The sequence below is a fragment of the Abramis brama genome, assembly GCF_963993115.1.
Source record: "Abramis brama genome assembly, chromosome: 22".
Taxonomy (NCBI): Eukaryota; Metazoa; Chordata; class Actinopteri; order Cypriniformes; family Leuciscidae; genus Abramis; species Abramis brama.
Genome location: NC_139984.1, coordinates 12,814,771 through 12,839,781, shown reverse-complemented (window position 1 = coordinate 12,839,781; position 25,011 = coordinate 12,814,771). Strand labels below are relative to the sequence as shown.

Below are 25,011 nucleotides of genomic sequence, written 5' to 3'. Positions count from 1 at the left end.
GACTTTTGAGTAGGAGAGAATTAAGACATGTTTTAATAAAGCTTATGAATTAAACTTAAGGTGTGATCACAATAGCGAAATTTCACAGACAAACAAAAGTCCATTATCTATTATGATAATGGACGCATGAAGCACCGCTCACACAGAAGTCACAATCAAACCGAGCAGCTTTCTGTTGGTCAACATGGTGAAATTGCGTGACCAACAGAACCAAATGCGAGATCAGTATGCAGAAGAACAGTAAATGTGACTGTACCTTTCAAGAGAAAAAACGGTAACACTTTATTTTACAGTGTCCTTGTTACGTATGTTACATGTAGTTACTATAGTAATAACAGAAACTTATGCATAATTACATGCAACTAACCCTCAACCAAATCCTACCCTAACCCTATAGTAAGTACATGTAGTTAATTATTATTACTCAGTACTAAAATGTATAATTACATTGTAACAATGACACCTTAAAATAAAGGGTTACACTTTATTTTAAGGTGTCTTTGTTACACTGTAATTATACATTTAAGTACAGAGTAAAATTAAGCAACTACATGTACTTACTATAGGGTTAGGAATAGGGTTTGGTTTGGTTAAGGGGTTAGTTGCATGTAATTATGCATAATTAATAGTTATTACTATAGTAACTACATGTAACATGTGTAACAATGACACCGTAAAATAAAGTGTTACCAAATAAAGTGTAACAGAAAAAAACATTGTTACAGGTCAGATTATCCATTTTAGTAAATCATTTCAAAACTCAGATTCAAAAATGTATTTCACTCAGAAATTAGTGATATACTTCACGGAAGTATTTATAATGTGTCCTATATTAGCTACAGTACATCTTTATGTTTATTATGCAGTTCAGGGTTGCCAGGTATGCAACAAAACTTGCCCAATGACCCAAAATATTCACAGTATGAATATACACAATTCAAGGAAATCCCTATATAGTACCCTTACAAAAAAGGAGTTTATTCAGGTATGCTATTAGTATCCTTCTTTTAAACTAAAAATGAAGTATACTTTCAGTCTACTTTATGTACTTCTCATAAATATACTTAATACTTAATATTACACCTAAATATACTTGGCTTTTACTGACAGAAAAGTATATTTGGCATATACTTGTATTCAATCTTTTAAATCAAGCGTAGCGTAAATTCTGGCAGGTCATGTTAGTCAAGCTCGCATCAGCTGACTCTCAGCTGATACACGTCTACCTATAGGAATACGACACCTATCACTGTGTGTATCAACAGCTATCGTGTTTCTCAGGAGCTATTACCCTCCTCCATCCCCAGCTCCTCCTCTCCTCAGTCAGGATTTGGCCTTCTGAGTGCCCTTTGAATCAGAATAAATTCTCGAATTATGTTGTACTTAAAATCTTGAATTAATGATATCTGGAATACATTCATGTTGGTTCTCTTCTGTTACCCTAAGGGGGGTTATTGCTGCTCTCCCTGCTCTTATCCATGCTAGGCTGCAGAACAGAACCATACCGCCAATCCTAACTGTATGCTAATGGTCAATCGTATTTGACGATAGTGGTCCTGACAGAGGTGAGATATACTTAAAGGAATAGTTCACTAAAATACTATGGAAGTCAATGGGGTCCATCAACTGTTTGGTTGCGACATTCTTCATAATATAAATCCGAACTTTTGTTTGCATTTAGTTTTCCGGTTTCACTGAATATATTGGCGGCCACAAAAAAATTTTATAAAAAGAAACACTTTCCACCATCAGTGAACCACAAGGAGCACCCAGCAAAATATTCCAGCAAACAATCGCCCATCATCACACACACTAATAAAAAATTCTGCTCAACAACTGAAAATGCTTCCTCTTTATTAGAAACATTACTGCTGCAAGCTATTTCAGTAAGTGGAAGGACAAATTGCAAAATGTTCCTGTAAATGACACCTAATCTTTTTGGTTGAAATGATGGCTCCTCTAATCCAAATATATAGCCTACTGAATATTTTCCAAGCACATAAATATATTTAGTAAGCTATATCACTAAACCCTAGCATTCACCTAATAGATTTTTGTTCTTAATGCTTGACGTTGAATCAATTATTTGGTCTTTACTGTGGCATTTAGCAGTGTTTCTTTTCACTGAGGAAGGATGCATACTACTACGGAAACTCATTTCTCATGCAAGCCACAGCAGGACAGGAGTTTTGGATTTCTAATATAAATTTGAAAGACGGGATATTTTGAACTCAGGGTTTAATGTGCTCTTTCAAGCAATTACTTTGTCGTTCGCACAAATCTTTTTAGCACCCGCTTCATTTAAACTCCGCAGACTGACTCGCTTCAAAAATATATTTTTTGTCTTCAATCACAGTTCATTGAAGAATTTACACGGATTAAATCAAGTCTTTTGCAGTTGATATCTCATGCTGCCAGTAAGCACTGGGATTTGATAAAGTTTGTCAAATCTTTGTTCTTTGGAGTTGCTTTGCCAATATTTTTTGCCAAGGTGTCAGGAAACTTGGGTGGTAAAAACGATATTTTGACAGTTAGGGGAGCAAGTGCTGCACTGTTCAAGCACTGGCCGGTGAGATAGTGGAAGTGTAATTTAAAAGTGCATCTACCTTCAGTTTTTATGAACCTCATAGTTGTAGCAGGGCAATTTATTCTAGAGAGCTGACAACTTCTATGCTCAATAGCAGGAAGGAGCCAGAGCAGAAGCGCTACAGCCCTATTTGCACATCAAGAGAGGTGTGCAGGTTAAGGCACCGCTCTGCGTGATGCTCGGCTCAGTGTGAGAAAGAGCAAAAAGATGATTAGAAGAAAGTGAGGAACGCACAGGCCTACAAAGAGCACTATAACAGAGGTGGGCACAGCAGCCAATTTGGATGGTGATCAAAGATTTGTGTCTTTAAGATATCTTTCCGGGTGATTTTGGATACTCTTACAGTCACGGAATGCCAAATAAAGCACTCTGCAGTGACAAAAAGACCCGACGTTGTTGCTCTTCAAAGTTTTTTTAGAGGTGCAATCCAATAATTGGCCACCACAATACTAAACAAACAAAAAAATTGGTAACATTGATTAATAATTAATATATAATACAACTGACAAAATACATAATGCGTTTCTTTACCTACTGTACATATTGTCAAATGAACAACCAGTCAGTAACTTCACTGATTTAAGTCTCACTGTTAGTTGTAACCTACATGTGTTTGATTCACTAAAATTAACTGAATCAGTAGGATCATTAGTTTGGGAATCGGAATCCAATTCACACCGCACCAACAGACACCTACCAATGCAGACAATCATCAGATTACAGTACATCAATGACCCGACAAACACCGACTCAACATGTTCAATCGGCAAAAACAAGTGCCGACCAACGGCAACAGAATCCAACAAAACTTGACAAAGTGTCTGCTGCCGTCTGTTGGCATCTGTCGGTTCAGTCTGAATTGGCCTTAAAATAACTGATTCAAATATTAATTGGTATGAGAATCGGACTACAAAGGCAGCAGTGTTTGCTTTTGACTCACTAGTGTTGTTCATTTGAGTCACTTGTTATGCAAGTATTTTAGCAGTAAGCGAACTGATTCATGGAGAAAATAGAATTACATATTTCTGCACCAAAAATACATCTAATTTGTGAGATTTTCAAAAGTTACGCAGACGACCAGCAACATTAACACCATGTCCTAACTAGACAGGACATTATGGCGCAAAATATTATAAAAGACACTTCTTCATAATTAAAGGGATAGTTCGGCCAAAAATGATATTAAACCTATGATTTACTCACCCTCAAGCCGTTCGAGATGCATATGTCAATCATTTTTCAGACGAACACATTTTCAGTTATTTTAGAAAATGTCTTAGATCTTTCAGTGGTTATAATGTCAAGTTATGGGGTCCACCTCCTTCAAGTCCCAAAAATGTGCATGCATCCTTCACAAAAGTAATCCATCCGGCTCTAGGGGGATAAACGAAGGCCTTCTGAGGGTAATCCGTGCGGTTTTGTCGTAAAAATATACATATTTAAAACTTTATAAATGAAAATAACTGGCTTCCGGCAACGGTCGACGCGCGTTCACGGCAGATGGATGCCGGCGTATAACGTAGGACGTAGCGTAGGAAGCGTCGTGACATAGAACGAAGTATAGCTAAATCAAACGCTACGTCCTACGTCATACGCCGGCACCCATCTCCCGTGAACGCACGTCGACCGTTGCCGTTGCCCATTTTTGGGACTTGAAGGAGGTGGACCCTATAACTTGACATTATAACCACTGAAAGATCTAAGACATTTTCTAAAATAACTGAAAATGTGTTCGTCTGAAAAATGATTGACATATGCATCTCGAACGGCTTGAGGGTGAGTAAATCATGGGTTTAATATCATTTTTGGCCGAACTATCCCTTTAAATCAGATTTTTCGATCCTAATCAGCCGAGTTGGCCTGTTTTTGAAATGCTTTCTATTTATGCGACTTTGCGGTTGACTCAGGTACTGAATGCGTTTTGTATAATATTTCACGAGTTCACACCTATAAATAATCAGAGTAAAGAGTATACATATTTGTCTGTCCGAGGAGAGGGCTACGAGCTCGGAATTTGTCTCGAACCCAGAGTGCTACCCCTGTATCCGTGAGGGATGCAGAAACTGTTGAGGAACATAGACAGCCGTGCACTTGCAGAGATAGCTCCTCCCACACACTCTTCTGATTGCCTGTGATTTCGTGATTGATTTTGTTACATCTTGTAGCAGTGTTGCCTCTGTTGTGTGCAAAAAAAAAAATTGCTTGTTGCTGGAATCTTATCCCATCTTGTCTGGTTAGGATTAGGAAGAGACAGGAATGCCTACGAGCGACCAACAGCACAGCGACCTGGCAACCTCAATCTCAGTCAGGCCATTATAAATTAGAGAAAAAACATTTTTGATCAGCTATTTTCAGAAACAGATTGCAAACAGGAAGCATGTTTCAAGCAAGTATTCAAAATACACTTTTAAATAAAAGATGTACACATTGCATTCAAGAGTACACATTGCATTGCAAGAGATCTAGCTTGGTATAAATTGAACGATGCATGGCACGCAACATGTGCCACATGTTTAATTGATGTTCATGTGTCAATGCATTCACCGAGTCCTGCCAGCATGAAGCCGGTGTAAATATTGCAGTTTTATGGCTCTTCTGTTGAGATGGAGCCCCAGGATGACACTATGAGGTACAGCCTCGAGATGTGAAATCCATAATCCATTAAATTACAGGAACACTCCTGACCAACCATTGCCATCTGATAATGCAGATGTCAAAAAGTGACACACCGCTCCCCAGCATATATCTAATCTGAACATACAGCAAAAATGAATGGACTGTTGAGACAAACCAAAACAAAAGATCATTTTGTTGTCACGGGCAACTCTCGCCGTTGCGAGGGAGTGAACGTTTTGAATTCTGTACATCTTCGTCATTCAATTCTAATAATATCATACAGTGCTGCATGAATAAACATAACATCATGCATGATTGGTGCTGCAGAATCATTTAAATTACTGAGAGGAAGAAAAATGTTCTAAAACTAAGTGAGCTGCCTACGTAGGCAGCATTAAGGCGTTATAGGCATGATCTACTGTGGATGCAAAGACCATTCCAAATGGTAGGCAGCATTTCTTTTCCCTTCCAGATACTTTAATTTGGCCAAATTCTAAAGCAGCATCCTTGTTATTTCTTCACAGAAAAGCTAAGAATGCGATGAGAGAGAGCAGTTTAAAAAATCTACCCAAGATGGCGGACATGGAGATTATAAAAGATTATAGAAGTCATCTACAAAAATATTATCCATTACAAACCATAAACCAACTAATAAAATTGGATATTTCACATTCACACTATATTTGAACATGTAGTTTTATGTTTATTAGAGTGTGGAATCGTTGGCAACATTGGTACCAGCAAACAAACACTATTTGTAAACCCTTATGAAGGCATTAGAAAGCAAAGGAACAGAGTTAAAGAGTGCGAAAAACAGAAGCAGAAAATGCAAAGTCCCATACCTGTACTGAGGGGTAGGAATGCCTTTTGCGTCACAGGTCAGCGTCGCCTCTTCCTCCAGTGAACCCACTGTCAGATCACTGGGCTCCATTCGCCATTTCGGGCCATTAAAAGACTTATAATCCAGACACTCTGAGAGCAAACAACAGAATACAATTTTTATCTTAATGCACAGTTTGAGCTGAAGTGTATCAGTTTTTTCATGTTAATATACCTTTTCCTATCTCATCTTAATGGTATAGTTCACCCAAAAATAAACAGCACAATATCGGTTCCTTTAATAAGGAGAGACAATTATATGTAAGCCATATAGGTTTATTCCTTCAAAAGATGCATTGTGGCTGTGTAATGCTCTCAAAACATTGATCTGTTTGTTTGAGTATGTTAAGCAGCCAGAGACATTGACACTGGCTCAACCAGTGGTGTGAGTTTGTTGGCAGGATGAACGTCTGTAATATGTCTGACCAATGACTGATAGGGAGAATAAGTCTCCGTAATACTGAAAATTGACAATTCCTTTTAATTCCAATTGTTTTCTTTTATTCATGTGCCCTCGTAATCAGCACAACGAGGTATAACAGAAGTTATTCTGATGTGTTTTCCAACATAATGATGGAAATATTAACGTTTAAAGCTTAATTTTTCATCAGGCACTGATGTGCAGATTGGGGTCCAGTTGTTTAAGCAGCAATTTAGAGGAACAACAGATCTGAGAGAAATTTCAAAAAGGAGAATTAAAAACAAACCAAACGGGAGGAAAGGAAATACAGTGTGGGAGCGTTTTACTTAAGTAGCTAACCAGTGCCAATCAAGTGCTGGGTGTGTGATGTATAACGGCTGTGAAGCAAAAGCCTTTGCTTAGGCTGAACATATTTAATTTCTTGTGCGTGTGTTCAGGAAGTTGCATTGACGGAGACAGTGACATTCCAATTTAAGTTTGAAGTAAAGCCTGTGTTTAGGCTATTAAGGAAATGCCATTTTGCCAAAGAAGAATTACATTTAAGATCAGCCTACTTCAGTGTAATATGTTTTCAGGTGCAGATATCTAAATCAGAGAAAAATTATAGGTTCGGGTGTGTGGCGGGTGGATGATTTATTACATTCTGTAAAAAAAAGAAAAAAAGAAAAAAAGAAAAGTCGTTTTTTTTTGTGAGGGTAAATATTCTGCAAATGACAGAATTGCACAGCAAGACACAGAGAGCAGAAACACAGACCATATGTGGAGAGATCACACCAGGTGTGTGGGTTCTAATCAAGTGCTATGCTCACATCACTCAATTTCTACTTAAGATGGTTTCATAGCGGCAAAATCACTGGAATAATCACATTTAAGTGTGATATTTGTTTAGAAAATGGGAAATAAGGCGCTCTAATGTGACATTTCCATTGTGCACAATGAAGTTATTCTTAACAATACAGTGTCTTTCTGTTTCTTATCCATTTCTAAACTGTGTAAGCTAAACCGAATGTCTCCATTCAGTTTTATATTGCTTTTAAAAAATGATTCTGTCATTTGACAATGGAAGACAAAAGAAGACATTTTGAAGAATGAGTTGGTTGCTGGTCCATGCACAATACATGTCAACTAGAGCTTTCAAGCTTCAAAAAGGACACAACAGCAGTCCAACTTGTGCACTATATTACAATTTATATATGTATACATACATATACAACATTTGGGCGTGTGGAACAGGCTGAATATGATAATATGATGTATCGATTAGGGATGGGTATCATTAAGGATGTAATCCAGAACAGAATTAACATTGCTTTATTTTCTGAAACATAAAATAAAGAAAATAAGCAATTATCTATGTGAAAAAAATTAAATAAACAATATTTTCTTGCAAAATAACATACAGTGGAATAGAGCATAATGTTTAGTGTTTAAGATTTCTATACTGCAGAAATGTTTTACAACAAAATATTATTTACTTTAAAGATTTACATGCATGTGTTTATTTGGTGGAAATAAAGCAAAAGGCAACTGAATGTGATGTGTGTTTAATACATTTTTACACACTGATTTATTCATTTTAAGTATTTGGGATTTTAAAGGGATCATGAACTGCATTTTTTAAAGTCCCACTGTGGTGAAAATCAAGTTTTTAATGTTGTTTATATGTCTATGTGGTGTTTTTAATGTGCTTTCAGACAAACCATGTGCAAATTCATAAGCACGCACCATTGCTAAATATTTTCTGCAGTGAACCAAAGACAGTCACAAAAACGTGGTTTGAAATCGCTGGTGTTTCTGACGTCACAAGCTACCTTGTAACCAATCACGTCGACGTGTGATCGTCAACCAGTGGATCTCTGAGCTGAGTGAGTGAGTGGAGGCGGGGCTCATTTGCATATTCATAGAACCACGAATACTAAATGAAGCAAGGGTGTAGAGTTACATTCAAGCAATTTTAAGCCATTTTTTTTTTCAAGGAAAAACTTTTAAATATGTCATTTTGGTGATCAAAGATGAGTTTTAAGGGATACAATCATTGACTACAGGGGGACTTTAAACAAATTTATAATGTTTTCTGAGGTCCACTTATAATGATTTTAAAATTTAAAAAAACTTGATCATTTAGAAGTAATAGGCTATTTTCTATCCTGTTTTTAAAACGCTCCGTTATGATGGGCATGCTGCATTCAAGATTTGGATGTAAAAGCCCACTGCTATGATTGGATAACAGTTTTGCATATTAACATAATTTTCTCCGTCTCCGCAACATTGCAAGAACTTCCAATGTTGAAAAATGGCAACCGGTGAAATTCAGCCAAACATAAAGTGCAAGTACTTGGAATTACCACAGTTGACAAAGAATAACTTGCAGATTCAATATGACTCCGATGAGCAAAATATATTTAAGTTGGATCTTTTCAACGAATCGGTTGATTCAGTTTGCAAAACCAGTCTGAATGATTCATTCATAAATCAAATTGGTTCTCGAGTTCAACTCACATACTCAATGATCCCGTCACAGCCATTAACAGCTCACAGGCGGTGAAGAATGACTCAAATTGCAATCTGTTCCTCACGCAAAGCTATCGTATGGCTTCAGAAGACATGAAACACAGCACACATGTTGTACAGACCACTTTTATAGTGCTTTTTCTTCCTGTTCGAAGCTAAAAAGACTCAGCAACCAGTACAATTTTTCATAATATCTTCATTCGAATTTCAGGGTTGAACTGGTATTTATAAATCTGTGTATTTCCAGTGAATTCATATTCAGAGAAATAATTTCCCCTCCCATATCTATAGGGAGTGAAGCCATAAACTGTGACATACTAGTTCAATTTCCTTGGAGGACACATTGTATCGAAGCTTCCAAAACCTTCTATGGCGCAACACAAATCATTTTCAAAGTGACTGCACAGCTTAATTGAAAGCTCTCCCACCACATCCAAAACACGTCCTGCTCCCGTAAGCCTGATTCTCTGCGTCAGGGTCTATTACTGTCTTCTGCTCATAATCAAGATATGGGCTGATAGCAACAAATGCTGCAACATCACATTTGTTCCTGTCTGCTGTGGGTTCACAGCGAAACAATAAATTACCAGACAAGTTGACCACATACATAATGCTTCAGTGAACTTAGAGGAGAACATCTGATGCAACGGTCCGTGACCGTAAAGCTTTCTTCTCATTTCTATTAACTCTGAGCATCAAAACATCAGTATAGTCTTCCTATAAAATGATTAAGTTAAAGTTGATAGAGACATAGTTGTGAGTATGCCACAAGAGCCACACAGGGAAGGAATTACCAATTCATTTTACCTGCGAGATACTCCATGATTGATAGCAGCAAAAACTGTTTCCATAGTAACGTCATCTTCAGCTGCCAGGGGCGAGTGTTACTTGAATCCAGAGCGCCGTGAATGAACGGCTGCTCTCTCGAAGAGAAAAACACCTGACCTGTTGAGGACCAGATTATGAGAGAAATTAGAAATTATTTATTATAGTACAGTCTATTTTTCTCAATTAACTGCAAAAGAAAGCCATGAGGTAATGAGCGGTGGCTGCTGTGTGCAAAAATGACAGCACTAATGCAGCTAATGTGGCTTAGAAGATCACAAGTGTTAAGATCTCTTGCACTCAGAACCAGAAAACAAACACTCTCTCCATGATGCAAATAGATGTTCATCGGCTAGATTACATTTGATGTAAATTATGTATTGGAGTAACTAAAGTAGAAAATTTATTTTAAGGAATCTCTAAACTATCAAAAATCCATTGAAGCAGACATGCTGAAAATACAGTCTCAGATTATAATCAATGAACATGGCAATAATCACTTGTATATCAAAATATGTATAACGCTTTGCTGAACAGATATACAACAAAAAGTATACAACAACTACACAAATACACTACAATTCATGGTTTCAAGTCAAGTCACCTTTATTTATAAAGTGCTTTATATAATACTGTTTCAAAGTAGCTTTACAGTGACAAACAGGAAAATAATGATTCAATGATGCAAACAGACTTCAATTCTGCTGAAGCAGCTCTAAAAAGACAATAGTATACAGTTCATTTATTCATTTGAATTCAGATCAGTGTCGATTCATTTTGGTTCAGTAACTGTGTAATGTACATCAATTATGAAATTAGTTCAATTCAACTATAAAGCGGCTCCGGTGAAAATGCTTATAGAAACGTCCACTGGGAGAGCAAAACAAGGCTCTCCTCCAGTGTCCCGTGGTTATTATTACCAGGTAAGTCCTAATGTAGTAAGACGGTGATATTAAAGGGGACCTATTATGCAAAATTCACTTTGTTTTTGAACATATTTCTGTGTCAGCAGGGTGTGTACACAACCACTCTATTGCGGTAAAACCCCATCCACTCTGTTATTTTCCCCATAAATCTGAAACAGTGGCTACATTTACAACCAAATACAGTAATCCGTTAGTAATCGGATTGACGGTTCAGTACGTCGGACTGAAAAGCCTTCATGTAAACACCTTAATCGATCCGATTGAGCTCGATCTGAATGATATTTTGATCGGATTGAAAGGGGTGGTTTATTCATTTTCTAATCCGATCGAGAGAACATGTAAACACTTGATCGGATTGAAAACCGAAACTGAAAGGACTGCGCATGTGCAATGACGTTGAAATAGCGTAATGACGTATGACACACGGAACGAGCTGTCAACGAGTGTCCCATCATTCTAAAATTCTCCTTTCTGTGAAGTGAAGCAGGACAACATCCCACCTGTCCTTGTTTCAGATTCTCATCCACAGACGACTATAGCTATACAGATAAATACAAGCAGCATGGCACAACGGTTCGTATGCTCATTGTCTCCAAATTATGACCAGAAATGGATAAATATTAAGTCTGCTGTTTAAAACAAATAAAGAACAAATGTAGGAGAATAGTACTATGCGCAAACAGCAGGGAACTCAAAAAATCTATTCCGATTTGAAGTTTGTGGCATATAAAAGCGCACATCAACCAGATCACATGTTTAGCGTTCATGTATACACTTCGTTCAGATTCATCAATCGGAATGAATTCAGTCCGATTGAAACAAAAGTTGTGCATGTAAGTTCAGGGGTGCGTTTCCCGAAAGCATCGTTAGCCAACCATGGTCGTTATCAGCATAGTTCAACGAGTTGTGTTTGCATGACATGTGGACTCAATAAATCCTTATCCTTAGCCAAATAAGCATGCTGACATTCAGTACAATCTATATCTTTTCTTAATACATACAAATGTCATTTACATTTTATAGTTTGTCAAGAGATTTTCATTTTAGAAGAGTGCGCATGTGTGTACGTGCTCTAGTACGTAAGAACAAGCCTATTATTGAATCTGAAAATAAAGCAAAATAACTGAGAAAAAGGAGAAATAGTCCTCAGATGCCATGTCCGTAATTTATAGCAAAACATCTAGCATTAATTTGATCTCAAACTAATTACTGTATCTTTAGTGGACTTAAAAGCTAATTTGGTGGAATGCCTCAGTGTTCTACAGAGCGATTTCGAAGGTCTTTTACTCCTACTGCAGTTAGATTTTTTTTTTTTAAGAAAATGTGTAATTCTTTGTATGTATTGACTGTTGTGGTTTTTAATGTTCAATTGTCTATTTGTGTTGTTTGTAATTTGCGACAGTATGGTTTCGGGAAACAGTCGTGACTAGCTAGTTGATTTCTTCAGCGATGCATTAAGCAGAAAGTTATGTCTTTGCCCGGGAAACGCACCGACTGTGATCCAAAGTGACGTCACATATGCTTATGCCCCACCCACGACTGGCGACAGAATCTGCCCTATTAGCTTAGCTCCTTCCCCTTAGCTCTTCCCCAAGTTAAGTTTTGTTCCTGTTAATGGTTTGTTTCACATATTGGATTTTCACTGTAAATAAACTGCACTTTGGTTCGCTACGTCATTGTCTTAGCCTGCTCAACATCAGCTATGTTACAGAATACCCAAAATGCACTACATACTTTGGCAGTAAACAAAGACCTGGCACACTGAAACATGAGGCAGCAACTTACTTCAATACCCAAGTAACAGGGCAAACATGAGGGCTTAAATACACAAGGACTAATCACATAACAAGGAAAACTTGTGAACAATATAACAATGAACCAATCAGGGCATGATGCAAGTACTAAGGAGCACATGAAAAGATCACATGAGGGGCAAGGGAGTCACATGACAAACCAGGAAACAAGACCAAGACAAATTTCAAAATAAAAGACATGAAAGCATGAACAAAACCAACAACAGACATGGCAACACATATGTTCTGTTCGTTTTGATCTGAGGCACGAGTTTAATCTTTTGGCAAACGGGGTTGGGAACAGCAGCTCATTTGCATTTAAAGATACATGCACGAAAACAGCATGTTTTGCATTCCACTCAAAAATGGGCATGGTATAATAAATTATCTGTGGGGAATTTTGAGCTGAAACTTCACAGATACATTCTGGGGACACCTGAGACTTGTAAAAAGGGGCATAATAGGACACCTTTAAAGTCACCATGAAATCAAAATTGACAATTTTTTTGGGGGGGAATATTGCAGTATTTATTATAAAAGCTTTATCTGTGCACATCCTTAGTTTTATTTTTAATTAATGTGCCCTCTTAATCTTTAATCAAAATAACTTCCCCTTCCTCTTACAGAGACATATCTTCTTCTCTCTGATGATGTGTTTACTGACGTGAGGGCGGGGCAACTTGTCACTCATATGAGATCCACCAATGGCAAACCACAACCATCAAAACAATTCCCCAATTAAAGCCATGATATTCAGATCACCTTTAAAAAAAAGAACATAGTTATATGAAAAAAAACTGTATTTTCTCCTGTATTTTGTGGTCTGTGCAAGAAAACATTAGCTGCAAATAGTTTCATTGAAGTAAACATGTTGAAAATACTTTTTTTCCCTCATGTCTATTCTCATGCAATTAAGAGACCAAGTGTGTTGTTGTTAAGAGTGTTGCTAATCAAATCAGTACATACATGGATTAACAATGTTTTCTGGAGTTGAATCGTTATATCTATTAATATATTGTGTGAAGAAAGCATAGTCAAGTTGAATATATGTAGGTGTAGTTCATGCAGTACGTATATACTGTAGATACGTGGTTACATAGATACAGTGCGATAAAGTCATTCATCTATCCATCACTTTATTTTACAAATATTTTATAAATTCCTTGTCAATTGATTATAAAATTGTTTAATTAGGTTTATACATAGTTTCCATGACAGAGTTCAAGATAAATCTTTCCATTACTACTGGAGCTGCCAGTTCAAATGATTATTAAACAGCAAGCACAAACTATGCAAAAGCGGCAGCCCTTCCGGCGCACTCAAGTGTCCGATTTCACTCACTCGTTTTCATTCACTCCCTCAAGGGAACTATATTAATGGACTACATTTACTAATGTAAACATAATATAAAGATGTTAAAATGCATTTCACGACCCCTTTAACTTGCGCAATACCAATTTTGATAAGAATTTTTATGTTTTATTGACGTCGCCATCATTAATATTTACTTTTGTCACTGTTACTTTGGTTACTGGCGATACTCAAATACGAACTTGACTTTGGTTGCCCATTCATACAAATAGCATTCAAGCTTCTTTTATAAGCTGCTGTGTGAAAAGGACATTTCGAGACTCACACCTAGTAAATGGTTGTCCCAAACACTGACGTAGCCTATAAAGGACGACTGCACGTGTGATAAACAAGATTAATAAATAAGAGCCAGTCAAATTCAAAGACCCATACTGTTGTTTTTAAACCAAAACTAACCTTATTACCTTTTGCTAATATAGGCTTTTATAAAACAACTTAAAGCAACTACTTTTTTTAAAAACTTCTTTTTATTGCTTACATAAAAAGATGTTAAGAGAAGCTTAAAGAAGTTTTTATTCAGTTTGAAACAGGCCTTCATGCCTTCAGTTATCAATATAAGTCCAATACCTTTGACTCTATTGAACTCTATTTTAGTCTTTAAATCCATTTACCCTAAAATCAATTACAAAAATATTAAAAAGTCTGGAGATTCAGTCCGGTTATATGGTAATGTTGTAAGCCAGTTGGCCATCACCTACTGGTTGAGTCAGATGTACACTTTACAAGTATGATGGTCTGCATGTTGTGCTGGTTTTGTAAAAATGACACACTATTCACAACAGCCAGTGAGTTATGGGGTTTGGATGGTGTTCATTCATTTATTTTCTACAATGCCAATCTGCCAAGCAAAATTTTAAATCAATTTAGTGAGCCAAATACAGAGAAAGCAAGACAAAAGGAAGGATGCAGTACTGTTGATGCGAGAACAGAGAGACTGCAAGACAGAGGATGTGTTTAATGTGTCTTTGCTGAATAAAACTATTAATTTATTTCTAAAAATGTGTGAATAATTATATTGACTACACATATTATGAATGAAATACTAGATGTTCATATTATTAATACAATTTACATTTAGCATTTATGTTTTTTCAATTGAACAGTAAAATTCTATGGAAGCTTGTTTCCACCACAGAATTAAAAATTATAATTGTGACATTTTATCTCACTGAGTTTACATATTGCAATTCAGACTATTTCTCAGAATTTCAACTTTATTTCTCAGAGTTGTGAGTTTATATCTCGCAATTCAGACTTTATTTCTCACAACTGCAACTTTATTTCTCAGGGTTGCGAGTTTATATTTCACAATTCGGACTTTATTTCTCAGAATTTCGACTATTTCTCAGAGTTGCAAGATTATATCTCGCAATTCGGACTTTATTTCTCAGAACTGTGAGTTTATATCTCGCAATTCAGACTTTATTTCTCAGAATTGCAACTTTATTTCTCAGAGCTGCGAGTTTATATCTCGCAATTCAGACTTTATTTCTCACAACTGCAACTTTATTTCTCAGGGTTGCGAGTTTATATTTCACAATTCGGACTTTATTTCTCAGAATTTCGACTATTTCTCAGAGTTGCAAGATTATATCTCGCAATTCGGACTTTATTTCTCAGAACTGTGAGTTTATATCTCCCAATTCAGACTTTATAATTTGCAATTGTAAGAAAAAGGTAAAAATTGTGAGATGCAAACTCTTTGGTTACATAATCTCCTCAATTTTGATGGTTTCAGAATCAAATATTCACTGAACATGTTCTGGATGGCACAAAGTCATGTTTATCCTAGCTGCAATGCATATTTGATGTTGTGCAGGTCATATTTTTTTAACCGTGTAGTTATATTCATGATTTTCAAGGATAAGAGCATGTCACACAATCTGTCCATGTTGGCATCTGCCTTATTTGACTAGTGTCTACCAAATGGCAGACTAATTTGCGCCCACATACCGCAGAGTTTGAGCAAAACAGACCTGTGACCCATTTTTGGGTTGCGGGCCACCAGTTAAGAGCCACTGCTTTAAGATGCTCAACGTCAATTTTCTCATAATACACTTCAGAGGAGCGGTTCACACAATTCACTGACGCACAAAACACACACAGTTGCACAAACCCGAGTAATATCCAGGCCACTGAAGACTTATAAGGGCACTCCAAGAATGATAATTATTGCCATCTTGTGTAGTTGTCAGAGCGTGGGGCGTCAGGAAGGATTCCCCTCATCTTTCAAGTTTTAGGCTGGTTTTAGCAGGAGTAAGTGTGTAAAATGGGATTTAAATACTCTGGATTTTGTGCGAAGAACACTGCATGTCATGTTCCGTCTTGCTAAGCAGTCTTGAAGTGAGCTTGTGAGACATTCTCTTCACACTGAACCGTCTAGTTCGTTCCTATTAATGAAAGTGTGCGCTGTATAATTAGGGGCTCTGTTATTTGCAGCCTAATTTAATGCTTTTTATACAAACAATTCAACATCCCTCCAAATAAAACACCCTGAAGATGTGAAACCGCATCAATGATGCTTAATGTTCAAACTCTCTGAAGCGAAGACTTTTTCAAAGTGCCATCTCCACTCCATTACTGATTCTTTGATTATGTTGCTTTGTTCCTCGACCAAGGGGTCAATACAGAAACGCATGCGTCCAGATCCTCGTGCAGCAGATGTTGCTGAGATGCCGAATGTAATGGGAAAATGTGTGTAGCCGTAAATTGACTACGGTAAAGTATTCTTCTCTCCTGAGGACAATATTCTGTCAATAGCGTTGTAACAAACTGTTTTATGAAGCCCTCAAGTGCTTCAGAAAACTGAAATATCAAAGACATTAAGGCAAAAAGAAGCATTCTGATAAGCAACACACTCAGACAGACAGTCCTTTTGTGACAAATAAATCTGTTACAGCCCCGTAACGTTGCATTTATAGGTTAGTTAACTGACGTCTTGGTGGCACAGCACTTTATTCTGTATAATATGCGGGTGAGATCTTGTTTTGATGGTCCTCTGCGGGGTATAAGAGGGATTATTGTGTCGCTGGCCGGCCTGACTGATTTTCTCAATTACGAAGCTGTTGAGCGCAGTTTAGCAGGACAGATGTTATATTTGTATTCATTTATTTCATTATTTTACAGGGTGGATGACACGTGAAATGAGGCTGAAACAAGAGATGAATATCTATTATGTCACTTACGTAAGGACACAGATATAAATGGCATCAGGTGTGACTTATCCAAGGATTTATTGGGGGGGGGGGGGGTAATGCTAAAAAATTGACTGGTTTAGTTAGGCTGACATCAAGCTGCAATATATCATTATTTTAGATTTTGATTTTAATAATAGAAGCTCAATGAAATAATAAATCAATCTACTGTATAATGTCTAATATTAACGTTCAAGTCAAGTGTGTTGACATGCACAATCATACACGTGTTATGCTTAATAACCTGACAGCATGTAAGGTCGTGTAAAACTGTTATTGTTCATTACTGTTTAAAGTAAATGTCTTGCTCTGATTTGACTCTGCATGTAAACACGTATGTTCTGGTGTTTAATTCAGTGTGTGCATGACTAATTCACATTTCTGTTCATGGCTTTGACGTCATAACCAAGAATAGTAGAGTAGCTTTGGATTTCATAATGCCAATGTGTGTGTTGTGTGTGTGTGTGTGTGTGGCCTGGTAAACCCTACATTATGGGGACAAAATGTCCCCATCAGGATGGCAATATCCGAAATCCTTGTTCGTGTGGGGACATTTTTTGGTCCCCATGAGGAAAACGGCTTATAAATCATACTAAGTGATGTTTTTTTGAAAATGTAAAATTGCAGAACGTTTTCTGTGATGGGTAGGTTTAGGGATAGGGTTAGTGTAAGGGAATAGAATATACAGTTTGTACAGTATAAAAATCATTATGTCTATGGAAAGTCCCCATAAAACATGAAAACACAACATGTGTGTGTGTGTGTGTGTGTGTGTGTTGAGAATGAGCTGATTTTTATGATTTATGATTCATGATTTCTGCATGTAAACACACATACAACAGCATATAATAACTGACATATAGGGCTAAGCTATGGATTGAACATTAAAGATATATTAAAAAAGATGAACATTTATTTGGTAATTACATTTCCTATCTCATAAGACTATAGTTAAAAGATCATTCCTATGTCTTGGAACTTGAAACATCAGTAGCAAAAATGGCATTTAAAGATGGTTTGATCCATTTCTGTGAATTGACCATTTAAACTATCTATCTATCTATCTATCTATCTATCTATCTATCTATCTATCTATCTATCTATCTATATATATATATATATATATGAAGACTTCAGATGCAAAAGCCTCTAAGTGCCATCTGAAATTTTCTTCTAGAGTGATCATTTTTATCAAGCTTGTATGTTTATGTTCAGTTATTTCACTTTAATGGCAATGAAAATTGCCTATTAATTGTCCTTAAAGTGAAATTACTGGCCCTAAATATACAAGCTTGATAAAAATGCTCATTTTAGAAGAAAATTTCAGATGGCACTTAGAGGCTTTTGCATCTGAAGTCTTCATATATATATATATATATATACATACACGCATGTATCTGTCAGTCCTACTGACCTACTAGCACAAACTGTCACCAACAAATATGAGGCACAGTTGTAGTGGACCTCACCATATTAATCTCAGGTGGTGACGAGTGAAGCTTTGTCTCTGAAACACAAAGCCATTAATAACGGCCTATCAATTGCTTTGTCTTTCTCTCGAACCAGAGTGGCCTCTACGGGTATACCGGAGCACATCATCAAAATAGCATATGAGGCTGGCGGCGAGGGAACCGGCACACAGGGACGCGAGATTTGTGATAATCATCATTCACTCTGTCCCATTGCCTGTAGGCACTTTACATCAAAACAAATGACAACTGCATCTCATAGTGACATGTTAGTTTAAGCAAATGCATAGAAGACAGCTTATCAAAACCGTTCCCGACAGAGAAACTGCTGTGTGCCGATGCTGATACGAGTGAGATTCGGGATAAATGTGCAGTCTGCACTGCAGCACATTATTGCATTACTGTAACGGGTCTGTTTTTCTGTGTGATGTCTGTATGAATAAATGTTTGATGAACAGCTGGACTGTAGCAACAAGTGAGATGACCAATCTAGCAACTGAGAGAAGGCCGACCCGTTTCTAGGGAAAACACAAAACTCTATTAATTACAAAAGAACAGAGATGCGATGGATTTTTATTTTCATGGACTTCGAATAAAAAACCTGATTTGATACATGAATTTCTAAGGCCTGTAAATTATGAACATGATCAAAACTTGGCTGGAAATCCTGTCGTACACAATCTACTACATGCCTTCTGTCGTCTGATTGATAGTTTATTAACAAGTAAAAGGCCTTTTAGTGTAATTGTAAAAACGTCCCCCTTCAGGTTGTGGTACTTTTCTATGAAATCTTAACTGATTTTTAAACGGTAAACGTAAGAATAACTTTCATATCGTTACACTGTAAAAAAATAAAAATAAAATTCTCATCAAAATAATTGCAACTTTTTTTATGTTATACAAGAATAAACTCAGTTCAAGTCAGTTTAATGTAATTTAAGTTTAAATGACTTAAACATCAAAGTTGATTGTAGTTTTATATTGATTGTACTTAAAAAAGGCAGCAACATTTTTTTTTTTTGTTACAGTGTAGTTATATTTCTTTTTACAGTGTATATTTCAAAATGAACATTGGATGGACTTAAGCAACTATAATTCAACAGGCTTTGAGGATTGTTTATTTGTAATTTTCTCAGTTGCATTGCATTATATTTTCCCCCCAGAATAAAAAAACAGGGATCTGATCATAAAACTAAGTATTTATATATAATCATAATAAGACATATTATTGAGAGATACAGTCACAACTGATGTATACATGCATTTATGTACTTAGTCTGCTATACTGCTATAAAGATCTCAGTATATCAGAATTTTATCTTTCTTTTTGGCCATATAAATATCAGCAACTGCACCAAATTGCATATTTTTTGCTCAGTTTAGGCCTCTGAATAATATCAAGGTGTTTTTCCTCTTTGAGTATGAGCTCCATATTCTCCTATATCATATCATATGAGCCATTAAAGCCTGATGCATCAAATATGACAACACACTTTAAAAAAAAAAAACTGTAATAAAGTGTTGCTTTAAAAAATATAGATTTTTATAGATCATTTCATGTAAGGCTTTACAGGGAAAATCTTAACCAGTGTTAAGGGTATCTTCCTTTTGATCAATGTAAGTCTACATCTGACAAATTCGTACATGGTAAAAAAAAGGCAAAAAAAAAGGCATTCTTTCAATACTACTATGTTTTTTTCTTCTTCTCCTTCTTTCTTAAGTACTGACCTCATTTAGCTTTTATCACAAGAACTTCAAAGCTACAATAAAGCAATAAGCCCTGTGGTTTACAGTGAATTTAAAACAGCTGTTCTAAATTCATTGTAAACCACGGCGTCACGGGGCTTTTATAAAATGGTTAGTCCATAAAAATATTTATTTCAATATTTATCACAGGTGTATGATTGTAGAGTAATTTACAATGGCTTCAAACGTGGCTCAACCAATCAGAAACAAGGACCGGAACTATCCATTTTATAATGACCTCCCTTCTGGAAATAAAAAAGTGGTTTTACTAACAAACTAAACACTTTTAATCATATAATCACCCATATTTCGTCCATACTGTATGTGTCTTTGAGGATTTTTCTGTCAAATTGTGTTGTTAAGTGCCGATCTGTTGTAATTAGAGAAGGGATGCGTTTGTCCTTAATTTATTTGCTCCCTTAAGCCCAAAGTCAGAGACACTCATTAGGATAACGAATGGCAGCTTTGGAAAGAGGTCTCAGGACAGAATTCCTCCAACTCCTACATGACTAGACGACTAATAAGTCTCATCATGGCTGCTCCCTGTGCAAGAGGATTTTTGAGAACAACACCATTTTTAAAAGTCAACCCACAAGGGCACTTACTCTAACAAATACCTTGAATTGCTTGTTTTCGTGCCATATAGACTCCGCAAGAGATTATTTAGAAATGCAATTTAGTTCTTGGCGTGAATAAATTGAGGGGAGCGCACGTATATAAAGCAGGTCATTTGAAGATTCTCCATGGTGTGAATTTTACGCAAGTTGTCTGTGGCTGTAACTGTGGCGATGAATGACTTCATTTCACAGCTTCAATATTATTAGAGGTCCACAGAATATTTACACCACACGTGTGGAATGAAATGAGCGAAATGCTGCATTAAATCCAAGAGTCTCCTCTCCACACACGCAATGCAGAACGCACATTTAGCGTGTGCATGCGGAATAGAGTCCTCGGCTGAATTTCATCGCGGATTCGTATTAAATCTGTGGCTGTGAGATGAAAGGACACTTGGCGCTTCTAAGCGGTGTGAAAAGTGAGGGACATTTCTTGACTTCTCTTGACTCCATGCGATTCAATGAGCATCTCATATTGCATGCATACTTCAGATGAATAATTCAAGTGAAATTAAAAACCAAAAGTTCACATTAAAAATGCAAAGCCATATTACAAGGATCATTTCTGGAGGAAGTGGTTGATATCGGTTCAACCACAGAGCATGGGGAAGTGTTACATCACATGAGAAGTCTAAAAGATATGAAATGCCTCGCTGATACAATATCACCACACTTTCAGGAAACACAAACAGGCATTTTGGGCACATTCAACCCACTCTTTACAGTATTCATGTTACATGATTATAAGAAGTAACCAACATGAGAGTTAATGTACTGCATGTATATAGCTATTTGTAAATACAACACTACATCAGACAAATGAGTACATGATTGGGGGGGGGGGGGGGGGGGGGATTGTTTTTTTCTTCCTCCGTTTCTTACTCATTTAGCCTTCTTTCCAAGAACTTCACAAAGCTACAATGTAACCTCCTTTCTAAAAATTAGACAGGCTTTTATAGTGTTTTTTTTTTTATACTATTGTGCATATTACATAGCAGGGAAATATGCATGTTTGCATGTTTTGAAACTTTTTTTTTTTTTGATATATATATTATATATATATATATATATATATATATATATATATATATATATATACACACACTTTGATATGATCAATACGTTATGGCAACATATGTTTTTACATTGCTTTAACTCGTCTAAGTTTAACTAAGTTAAGCAATTAAATATATATGTTATAGCCTACAAGATTCAACTAATCTTTTTAAGTCAGTTTAATGTAATTTAAGTTGAAATGACTTAATGACATTCAAGTTGATTGTACTTAATTAATTTGACAGCTTTTTACAGTATATATATATATATATATATATATATATATATATATATATATATATATATATATATATATATATAATGTATACAGCAAATAATACTATTTACAAGCAGCTCTGTAGTGTTTATAGTACATGCAGTTTGTTGTAACAAGGACATTGTAATGTAAAGCGTTAGCCACTTTTTGTTCTGAATGTCAGGCTCTCTCCAGGGGTTATCCTGACACACCAGCAGAGCACCTGTGCATTTCTGCAGCTGAAGCTCTGCCTGAACTTCACTGCTGCAGAGCTCCTTTATATCCCTATCTGTCAAATCAAACCCTGTCAATCACCATCATGCAGCACACACACACACACACACACAGGCACACACTCTCTCTCTCTTTAACAGTAAACTAACACGAGCTGATGTGTGAACCAATGTTTGACCTGCTGATTAAAGCATCTGCTGGTTCAATCGGCTCTGATTCGATGTGAATTCTAATGCAGCAACAAATGTAATGAAAACACACGGCTGCACCTGAAACCCCGTGCAAGGTGAAACAATGAGCAGACAGAATAATTATAATAATAAAACACTAAATTCTGATTTGAAAATGTGTAGCCTACTTTACCCGAATAACGTGGGTTTTTTTCCCCTCCTCGCAGTGCGTGTATTTCTTCAGTCTGTGTTCCACAAGCGGTAGATGAGAGATGCTGACATCGCAGTCACTGTGATTTCGGGAAAACCATTTTGCCCAAGTCTTTGCGTCCAGAGAGAGAGAGAGAGAGAGAGAGAGAGAGAGAGAGACAGAAGAAAAGCTCAGGATGTAGGAAGGTTTCGCCCTTTCTCCTTCGGTTCTGACTTCACCCCTGAATATAATATTCCAGCACGGCTCCCTCGCAGTGTGTCTGCAAACAGCGCTCAAAGCGAGACAGTCCTGCGCCTGTGCCAAGCTCACCTCGCTGGGTTCACAGCCACACAGAGAAAGACTGAGACGTTGTTTGCGGCCAGATTTACATTCAGCGTGTCCAGCCAGCGCTGGGTCCAGCAAATCAGCAGAATGATAGCGAAAGACTGGAGTGAAACACTTTATGAACAACAGCGCCACCTTTCGACCAAACCGCACAACTCGCCGTGATGACTAATTAGGAATTTTTACAGTTTTAGATTCCCCTTCACGATTCTGATTCCTTAATGGTTCCATATTAACGAGTTTTTCTTCTTCTTTTGATGAATGAATGAATGAGTTAGTGAATGAATGAATAAATTAATGAATGCCCTCAGCAATTTTTGGATTTCAAATTTCAAAAGAAAAACATTATGTTTTTGAGTGTGTGATAAATACCTCAAAATTTGAATAGTGTTGTGATACTATATCTGTATTGGATAGTGCGTTTTTACAAAACTATTAAGCAGCAAAAACATCAACAAAATTTCAACATTGATAATCAGAAATGTTTCTTGAGCATCAAATCGGCATATTAGAATGATTTCTGAAGGATCATGTGACACAGAAGACTGGAGTAATGATGCTGAAAATTGATCGCAGGCATAAATAGCATATTACACTAGAAAACAACTACAGTATTTTAAATTGTAATAATATTTCACAATATTACTCATTTTACTGTATTTTTACCAATACAGCCTTGCTGAGCATAAGAGACTTATGATCTTAACTCTAAAAATCTTAACTCTATTCTAAGATTTTAGTAGTATTTCTTAATTAGTTTTTTTCTGATGTAAATATCTAAACGTTCCTGAAAGATGATATATTTCAGACAACAACAAAAAAAACCCATAAAATATTAAGTCTTATTTTCAGAGAAATAGAATGAAATTTAGTGATATTTTTGCTTTTCAGGGTAAGAAAAAGAAATGTGTCTTCCTTTTGAATGATGTAAATTTTTCTTATACCCCTTTGGCAAATAATTATTTCCTTGAAATAATGAATTATTATTGTAATTCTGCTTCTTAAATAAATAGGTACATTTATTTTGTTTTAAGTTGTAATGTGTAATTATGTATACTGGAAAATACTTAAAACATTTTTTTTTTTTTTTTTTTGACAGCATAATTGGGATGTTTCCACATGAAGCCCCATTTTTAGGATACCTTCCAGAAGATTTTTACAGTGTGGGCTTTACAGCTTCCACTGATCTTGAAACTTTCATTAACATAAAAAACTGACTGACATGCTTTATCTCTGAAACCTGCAGCAGAGAGCGAACTGAACTTGTTATGTGAAACATGGCAGGCTTGCAGTTATGCTCAATGCCTTGAGAAAGATTACATATCCGAGTGTGATCAAATTGACCTTGAAACAAGACTAGTGAATCCCATTCATAGACAAATTGCACTGTGAGTGCCACTCTTCCACAAGTGTAGAAGAGTGTCACTTTCGTGTGAACTTTTTCTCCTTACGTTTTACACGGGTTAACAAGCTTTACCAGCAGATGTTATTCAGGTTTCGGCAATAAACAAGCCCCTTCACCTCAGCGCGCGCACAAACCTAATTCAAGGAGGAGAGCGAGTTTAATCGAGCCTTTAGTAAGCTATTCTGCATTTCATTTGCACAAAAGTCAAGAACTTCTATAAAAACATCACTGTCGATCAGCATAGACCCCACAGGTCTGCACTGGAGTGTAAAACACACCCACGTTCACCAAAAACACAGCGTTTTATTAGCACTTCCCAGACATATCCATCCATATCACCCCATTATAATTGTTGTTGGAAACAAGAGCGGAAGATTAGATGATCTTTGGAAAGGTCGAA

The 25,011-nt window shown here is 36.5% G+C and overlaps 1 protein-coding gene across 1 annotated transcript in view; it reads right to left on the bottom strand.

Moving 5' to 3' along the window:
* Window positions 1–23,275, bottom strand: part of cntn3a.2 (contactin 3a, tandem duplicate 2) — a 66,134-nt gene extending 42,859 nt beyond the window's left edge. The window contains exons 1-3 of the mRNA XM_084098929.1: window positions 22,865–23,275; window positions 9,822–9,959; window positions 6,046–6,175 (exon numbers count right to left, since the gene is read on the bottom strand). Coding sequence (XP_083955055.1) covers window positions 6,046–6,175; window positions 9,822–9,876 — 185 coding nt within the window. The 5' untranslated portion in view covers window positions 9,877–9,959; window positions 22,865–23,275. The remainder of the gene's footprint in view (window positions 1–6,045; window positions 6,176–9,821; window positions 9,960–22,864) is intronic.
* Between the last annotated feature and the right edge of the window lie 1,736 nt (window positions 23,276–25,011).